Source organism: Alligator sinensis, unplaced genomic scaffold (assembly GCF_000455745.1).
Source record: "Alligator sinensis unplaced genomic scaffold, ASM45574v1 scaffold181_2, whole genome shotgun sequence".
Lineage (NCBI taxonomy): Eukaryota > Metazoa > Chordata > Crocodylia > Alligatoridae > Alligator > Alligator sinensis.
The window spans coordinates 1,089,063-1,098,004 of NW_005842429.1; the positions used below are offsets into that span (position 1 = coordinate 1,089,063).

General features: G+C 47.2%; 1 protein-coding gene across 1 annotated transcript in view; it reads left to right on the forward strand.

The window, feature by feature from the left end:
* CMTM8 (CKLF like MARVEL transmembrane domain containing 8) overlaps positions 1–8,942 on the forward strand; it is a gene marked incomplete at its 5' end in the record, with an annotated part of 57,052 nt that overhangs the window by 45,072 nt on the left and 3,038 nt on the right. The window contains one exon of the mRNA XM_025211776.1: positions 3,793–3,909. Coding sequence (XP_025067561.1) covers positions 3,793–3,909 — 117 coding nt within the window. The remainder of the gene's footprint in view (positions 1–3,792; positions 3,910–8,942) is intronic.

The following is an 8,942-nucleotide window of genomic DNA, read 5'->3' on the forward strand; positions in this document are numbered from 1 at the left end:
GGCAGTGTAACGAGGCCATCAACAAGGCCAATCACACCTTGTCGTGCATTAGCAGGTGCATGACTAATAGATCAAAGGAGGTGATGCTCCCCCTCTATGCGGCACTGGTCAGGCTGCAGTTGGAGTACTGTGTCCAGTTTTGGGTGCCACACTTCAAGAGAGACATGGGGAATCTGGAGAGGGTCCAGAGGAGGGCCACTCGCATGATTAGTGGCCTTCGGGAAAGACCCTACGGGGGGAGGTTGAGAGATCTGAATCTCTTCAGCCTTCACAAGAGACGGCTGAGGAGAGATCTTGTGGCCGCCTATAAATTTATTAGGGGAGGTCAACATGGAATAGGTGATGCGCTGTTTACTAGGGCTCCCCAGGGAGTGACTAGGAATAACGGGTGTAAACTAGTTGAGAGTGGATTTAGGTTAGATATTAGGAGGAAAATTTTCACAGTAAGGGTGGCCAGGATCTGGAATGGGCTTCCAAGAGAGGTGGTGCTTTCACCTAGCTTGGATGTCTTCAAGAAGAGGCTAGATAGTCACCTGGCTGGGGTCATATGACCTTGGTCCTCTTTCCTGCCGAGGGCAGGGGGTCGGACACGATGATCCATTGCGGTCCCTTCCGACTCTACAGTCCATGAATCTATGAAAACCTGATGTACCTTCACATTTCCTTATTTGTGGACTTGCCTGTTATCTGCTGTAAGGAATTATAAACTCACTTTGCAGATTTTTTTTAGATCTAGACCAAAAAAGGCAACCTCCTTACATTATACAAGATCATGACAGGGTAGAGGAAAAAGTACTAATTAAACTCTAAATTCAGAATTCCAGCTTAGCTTGCACTGATGTATGACTTGTAAATCGGGCCCATGCCACTGTGAATTGATCGGAAAGAATACTTGTTCTGTAGTCCATACAAGTTATCAATGCCTCCCTTCAGGAAGATGAGATGCACCCATTCCTTTCTCTGTGATTTCTCCCCCCCAATCCCTGTTCTACAAAAAATCATCTCTTGAAGGTCAGTTTCACAGTTGTTTCCTGCCCTGGTTTCTTGAAAGTATAATTAGCCCAAACATGCAGTGTATGCAATGCCCAAAATTCAGTTTGGATTATTTTTTCATAGCTTTACTTATTGCAAGTTAAGTGCATCACCTAACCATATACGATGCAGTTACTTTGCAAATTAATCTAAAGATGTATACTCCAAAATTACCTGCTTTTAAAATTATATGCTCTTTTGGTAAGATAATGGATGGAAACTTTTAAAGTGTGGTAAATTTGGATTTAAAAAGCAGATGGTAATTTAACATGAACCATTTGTTTTGGATAATATGTTGGCAGTAATGGCACAATAAACTTGCATTCTTCCCCAAGTGTTATCTCCCAAAGCAACACTTTACTAAAATTATGTTCTTCTTCCCTTTGTACGCGACAAGCTATTGCAGGGATTTGCAGCTTTCTAGGGTCATTGAGTTCCTTTGGAGGAAAACAAAAAAACTAGAGGCTCAGCTTTGAAGACTTGAAAATTAGCCACTTCATGAGATTCCATCTGAGCCCAATGACTCATGAGCTCCAGTCATGAACTTGTGACTATTACTCAGTGTAGTAGCTTTTGTGGGTCCTGACTGAGAGGTAGTTAGCCATATTTGCCTAAAGTCAGGTAGAAGGCAGGGTAGATTTGCACCTTAACAACCACCTCATGCTGAGGATGCATGCTAGTCATAATGACTTTAAGTGGCAATGTATAGCGTGAAGTCCCTGGGAACTGTGTGCACATATATAATACAGTCAGTTTAAAATGACTGCCGTGAGCACCTTCTGTACACGTTCCACTTGAATGTAGCATTTATTATTTAAAATTACATTTTAAAGTCAAGTTTATTTGCTGAGTTAACACTTTTTAGTTCTGCCAGTAAAACTTCAAGTGGTTGTACACTCCAAACCCCTCTGCTGGCAGTTACTTCATTCAGCAGAGGTGGAGTAAGAATCCTGCTGGTACTCGACAGGCAGCTGGAGGCTTAAGTCACTGCTCTGCCATCAGTCAACTGCTGCTGTTGTGCTAGATTGCTGGAGTGGAGTTGTGAGAAGCCTTCTAGTGTGCACATGCTCTGGTGACTTAGCAGGTACAACTGTTGTTTGTTATCAGAAGTCCTGGTGGCTACCAGGAGCTCTGAATGTACATAGCCTCAGACAAGCGCTTCCTTCCTATAGTAGTGCTCTTGAAATACTAAGTGTTTAAATGGTAAGGACCTTGAAGTTATTTATAAAACAATATCCCGCACACTTCTCAGTGTTTCTCTCATGCACACGCTCTCACACAGACCAACAATAACCACTGTCATGCTTTGTATTTGTTATATGAGATCTATCTTAACTTGACTTCTGAGGATAGGCCAAGGGAAGTCAGCTTATTTAGTCTAAAAAAGAGAAGACCAAGGTGGGATTTAATAGCAGCCTTCAAGTACCTAAAGTGGGCTGCAAAAAAGGATGGAGCTGGACTGTTCTCAGTGGTGCCAGATGACTGAACAAGGAGCAATGGTCTCAAGTTGCAGCAAGGAAAACTTAGGTTAGATATTAGGAAGAATTTTCTCACTAGGAGGGTAGTAAAACATTGGAACAGGTTACCCAGAGAGGTGGTGGAAGCTCCATCCTTGGAAGTTTTCAAGACCTGGCTAGACAAAGCTTGGCTGGGATGATCTAGTTGGGGCTGGCCCTGCTTTGAGCGGGAGGGTGGACTAGATTAGTGGTTCTCAACCTTTTTTGTACCAGGTCCCGTTTGTAAACATCAGTAGCCAGTTCTGACCCAGTGCCCCTCACTCCCAACCCACTACCCCCAGGCTCCATCCTGTGATGGGGGAGGAGGGGAACTCTGCCAGCCTGCAAGGGAAAAGCCACCGTGTCCTGTGTTTTTCTCTTTAATAATGGATTCTCCTTTAAAGGTTTGTTCATGACCCTTTTGATATAATTTTGCAACCCACTTCTGGGACATGACCCATGGGTTGAGAAACGCTGAACTAGATGACCTCCTGAGGTCTCTCCAACCCTAACTTTCCATGCTTCTATGATTAACTTCCCGTTTATAGTATCTCATGATTTGCGAATCAGTGATTTGTGGTTTCTTTGGCATATGGCATGTTCTGCTTTTGAAAGAAAGGAAGTGCTTAGGCTACTGTCAGCCCTTGACCCTCATCTAGTCAATCTAGGAGTGTGGAAGAAAGACAGTCCAAAAGGGATCTAATTTTAATTGCAGAAAAGGGGTTACAGAATGCATGATGGGGATACTCCTCATTGAAAGAATTATTCTTTCTTCCCTTTCCTAAATTGAAGAAGCAAAAAGCTATGAAAACATTCTGAGCACAACTTGATTCTTTTTGACAACTTTCTGTGTATTTAAAAAAGGAATTTAAGTTAAGAAAAGGAGGATGTTTTGGTATTGTAGCCCTATTGCCTAAAACATTAAGGCCATAAACCCTAAGCCAGATTCTACCTTTATTTTCACTGTTGGAAATCCAGAGAGACTACATTGGCTTATTCTGGATTTACTGTATTGCAGGAGAGAGAAGACCTTTTCTCAACAATTGTATCAAGATAAGTGAAATTTGACTGTGTACTATTTAATATCCAGTGTTCTAAAACAAAACTAAAAGAAAAATAAGGGTCACTGAGAGAGTGCTTCCTCTAGACCTGTATCACGTCTACATGTATTTGAGGAGAAAACCTATAGGTGTAGAGAACGGCAAATAGAAGTATGTACTGTATATCAAATACTATAATCCTTTTTTCTCTTGTCTTGGTATAGGGTCTGTGCTTTAATGGAAGTGCCTTTGTTTTGTACCTCATTGCTGCCGTTGTAGATGCATCTTTGGTGACCAAAGAGCTAGACAGCCACAATTACAACAGCTGGGCAGCTTCTTCAGTAAGTTTTTAATATAATCACTTTTCAACTATTCTGTGAGTGGCAAGTTGAATTAAAAAATGGAAAGCCACACTTCTTGAGACATTTTGTCTCGGGTTTCATAATTGTGTAACTTGGCTATTGGCCTAAGTTTTCAAAAGTGATTCATAATTTTTGAGTACCTAAATTTTCTAGTACCCAGGAAGAAGGGGGATCAGTGCTTTCTGAAAATCATTCCCTCTCGGTGTTTTGGGCAGGCACCCAAAATCACTGGCCTCCTCTGACAATGAGGCTATTAGCTTCCTGTTTGTTTGGAAATCCAAAACACTTGTGATCATCTAGGTCTCGATCCTAAAGCCACTGAGGTCAGTAACAAGACTCACTAGTCCAATGACACATGGATTACCCCATTAACCAGCTATGGTGCCTCCAAATTACAGACTCTACTCTTGTGGATCAACTCCTAATTGACTGCAAAGTAGTTGTAATTTGACTAGCTGCTGAAGCTACACTAACCTGCTCTGCCACATGCAATACAATTCCTGCCTTCTGCTTCAGATGTTTCATGCAGTAAGCAAAACGGAAGCCTTGACACCTCTTGTCTTGGGAACTGGCTGACCTCCTTTCTTATCACCTCCTGAGCATTCAGGTTCTCATATTCTTGACATCTCCTAAATACTGGCCGGTCACTCAATGAGTAGTGCTTTTGGCAGTAGCCTGTACAAGATGTTCAAGTTTCTGCACTGATTCAGGTTTTTATGCAAAATGCATTCATGCTTAGCAGATCTAAAAGATCATCTGAGATGTTCTGGAACCCCTTGTGATGGTTTGTGTTACTAAACACTCCAAAACACAGGATTAAATAGTGCTGCTTAAATAAACGCTATTAAACTTGCATCCCTGCTCTTCGAGAATCTGGTGAATAGGGTTACCATATGTCCAGCTTTTTTAGGGGGGGCGGTCCTCTGATCTCTATGCGGGTGTTTTTGTTTTGTTTTTTTAAGTAGGAACAAATGTCCAGGATTTCGCTGGTAGAACTGCATTTCCTGGCTTGGCCTAGTGCAGGGGTGGGCAAAATGCAGCCCGGGGGCCGGATGTGGCGCGCCAGGCCATTCTATCCAGCCTGCGGGGCCCCTAAAAAAATTAGAAAATTAATATTAATCTGCCTGTCTTGCGGCCGTTGATGGTTTGCCAAAACTCAGTAAGCGGCACTCTGCCCAAAATAATTGCCCGCCCCTGGCCTAGTGGCATGTGTGTTTACCAGGAATCGGGGTTTTCTGTTTGCTGTGGAAAAAATATGGATTTTCCTCTCTGAAGGAGGAAATGGCAGGTTTCCTCTTGCATCTGGCAGCCTTCCAGCCTGCAAGGAGCTGCTTGGGGTGATTTGTGTCTGTGCGTGCATATGCATGTGCCTAGCATCCAGCTAGGCAGTGTGGTGGGAGCAGCCCCAGCAGCTGGATGCAGGTAAATATATGGGGGTTGGAGAGCCAGGGTTTGGGGATTGTTGGGTGTGTGTGGCAGGGAGGTGAGGATGTGTGCATAGCATGGGTGTATGGAGGGGATGAGGGTGTGGGGGGGGGGGGGCACATGCCTGCCAGTGCTAGGGGATGGCGGCCAGGAACTGGGGCTGCAGCAGGGCATGGGGCCAGCAGCATCAGGGCCAGTGCCTGTGATCACAGGGGTGGGGCACTCAGGAGTTGCTGTCCAGGGTGGGGCTGTAGCCAAGCTGCCTGGAGCCCTAGCTGCATGAGTCAGAGCTGTTGCAATCGCTGCAGTGTGGCTTGGTCAGGATGGGGGCAGCTGAGACCCCCTCTGGCAGGGCTGGGGGACCAGGGGATTGTGGGTTAGGAGTAAGGGGCACTGGCAGGGCTGGGGGGCTGTGACTTGGGAGTGAGGACATTGGGGTGGGTGGGAGGGCTGTGGTTTAGAGGTGCAGGGTAGTGGCAGCACTAGGCATCTGTGGGTTGGGAGTGAGGGACACCAGCAGGGCCAGAGGTCTGTGTATCAAGACTGAAGGGCAGCAGCAGGCACTAGGGCCTGCAGGTTGGGAGTGAGGGGCACCCACCTCCCCCAGATGTCCTCCTTTTTGGAACTGGAAATATGGGTAACTCTAGCAATGAAGCCAAGCCTCACTTCTTAAAGATCTCCATTTTTGTATGTTTCGGTGATAACAGACTAATTTCTGTATAATACTCTCTCCATCATAGTTGTTGTTGTTGCATGAGAAGTGTGGGAAACTAAGTCTTCTCCTAACAAAGAAGGCAAAGGCATTGTGTATTAACCATACTCTACATCATCCTATAGCAGCATTTTTTTGGCAGGCTGCCACAAATTAGCCCTGCACCCTTCCCAAGTGCCACTCTGACCCCCTTCCCCTGCTTGATCTGCTGCTCTACTTCCTGCCCTATCTGCTGTTGTGCTGCCTGCCACACAGAGGTCACTTGTGCTTCTCGTGGCACTTGTGCTAGAGATTGGCCACCCCTGTCTTACAGTATTCTTGGTGTTCACCATTTTAAATATAAGGGTGTCAGAAACCAACAGCAATTTCAAAATAAAACCATTTCATTTGCAATGATCCTTTACTAGATCCCATTACTTCTCTACAAAGTCTTAAACAATACCACCATCAGGCTAGGTGCAGATGTTCAAAAAGCCCAAAGCTGAATTGATTAATTCTTTACAGGTTAGTCTAAGATTCACAGATCAAACTGATCAGAGTGAACAGACATTTACCTTTGATTCAGGAAATGCAGTCACATGCCTGCAGTGGCTCGGGCCAGAAGCTGCAGGGTGCTAGAGCATGGGTCTCTAGCTGTGTGTTCACGTCCTCTTCCTGCTGCCCCCGAGGTCTCTGGATTCACAGTCCAGAATCACAACAGCAGGACTCTTCAGGGTTACTCATCACTTCCTCTTCCTGCTTCCAGATGCCTCTGGGATTTGCAGTCCAGTCACACCCAGCAGTAAGTTTGAACAGGGGAAGGGGTGTTTAATCCTCATCCCTGGCTCCAGACCTCAGCCAGGGTTGCCTGGGGGGGTAGTTCTGTTCCTCTTCCCCCCCACCCCCCCATTCTCCCTCTCATTGACTGGGCTGCATCCCTAGCCAGGCTTTCCCCCCACCCCCTTGTCAGTCAGACCTCACTGCTCTGGCTAGAAACTAGAGAGGCGGGGGGAGCCCCGCTGTCTAGAGCAGACAGCCCAGCCCAGCCCAGGGTTGAAAAGCATGCTGGGATTCTGGGGAACTCTGGTTTAACTTAAACTAGGAAGGGGTCTGGGACAGAAGTTTCATAAATTGATTTGACCCAAATCAGTTAAACCTGGCTGAATGTAGTATCAGACTTATCTTAAATCAGTTTCAGCCATTTTGAAACTGGTTTATGTGCACCAAGCTTCTGTTGTGTTACAGGTTTAAACCTGTTTCTGATCACTTAAACTGGTTTATGTGTAACTTCTGTCCCTAGCCCTCACTGTTCCCCACTGCTATGTAGTCTCCCACTTTGTTGTTGACATGTAGCATGGGCAGCCATTTTGCCATTAATTTCTGAAACATCCTATATGTTGGACAAAGATTTGTCAACAGATATTTCATACATTTTACAGTCGTCTTATAGATGTCTTATACAGTGTTTGTGTTAGTCTGCCTTACGGCAGAAGGCAGAGCAGGGTGGCGCCTTCGAGACTATCTCGTTCAGAGGTGCATGAGCATTCATAGACAGCCTACTTGGCTGGTGATAAAAGCTTCTCAAAGAGTTAATCTCTTGGGCTAAAAACAAATGACCAGTTTGATTCATATTTGAGCATTTCAGCTAGAGACAGAAGTTAGGCATAAACTGGTTTAAGTGATTGGAAACTGGTTCAAATCTATAACACAACGGAAGCACAGTACACTTACTGCTTTCAAAATGTCCGAAACGTGTTTAAGGTAAACCTGGTTAGATGTAGTATCAGACTGAACTGATTGAGGTCAGACTGGTTTATGGAACTTCTGTCCCAGACCCCTTCCTGATTTCAAGTTAACTCGCAATCCCCCAGCATCCCAGGATGCTTTGCAGCCCTAGGCTGTGCTGTCTACTCCAGTCCCACCCCTCGGCTCCCTAGCCAGAGCGCTATTGCTGCTCCAGCTGACTGAGAAGGGGGTGGGGGTGGGGAAACCTGGCTTTGGACCCCAGCTGGGGTCTGCCTGGTGGGGGTGGAGCAGACCCCAAAGGGTTTTTCCCCTCTTGCTGCTGGGTGGGGATGGGCAGGGGGGTGGCCAGACACCAGCCCGGGCAGGCATGCTGAGGCAGAGGTGAGGGAGGGGTGTATAAACCCCCTTCCCTGCCTGGCTTTTCCCCTGTTCACTGCTGTTCACTTGCTTTTCAGTTCAATCTAGGCCAGGGGTGGGCAAAATATGGCCCGCAGGCCAGATCCGGCCCACGAGGCCATTCTATCTGGCCTGCAGGGCCCCTAAAAAAAAAAAAAATTAGAAAATTAATATTTTTCTGCCCTTGGTTCCTGTCAAAAATGACAGGAACCAAAGGCAGTAGGACTCTGTGGGAGTCCACCGGGCTTCCCCTACAGCAGGGCCTGCCTCCCCAGCCAGAAGCCCCAACCGGGGCACCTGGCCTGGGACCACGTGGTTGCCCCGCACCGGAACCACAGGTAAGGGGGATGGGGGGGCGGGAAGGGCAGGGAAGGACCCTGGGAAGGGAAGGAGCCCGGGGAAAAGTGGCCTGGGGAAAAGCTGAGTGGGGTGGGGAGGGAGTGGCCCCTTGCCTGCCCAGTGCCTGATGCCCCACGCTGCAGCCACTTGCAGCCCACCTGGGGCTGCCTGTGCCTGCTCCGGACAGCCCCGTGTGGGCTGTGAGCAGCTGCAGCAGTGAGCGCCGGCCACGGGAAGGGGCTGCTTTTCCCCCACCACGCCTAGCTTTCCTCCCCCCCTGCGCTCAGCTTTTCCCCGGGCTCCTTCAACGGCACGGAGGAAAGCAGCCCTTCCCCACCCGGTGGCCAATGCTCCCTGCTGCAGCTGCTCCCAGCCCACATGAGGCTGTCTGGAGCCGGCCCCGGCAGCCCCACGG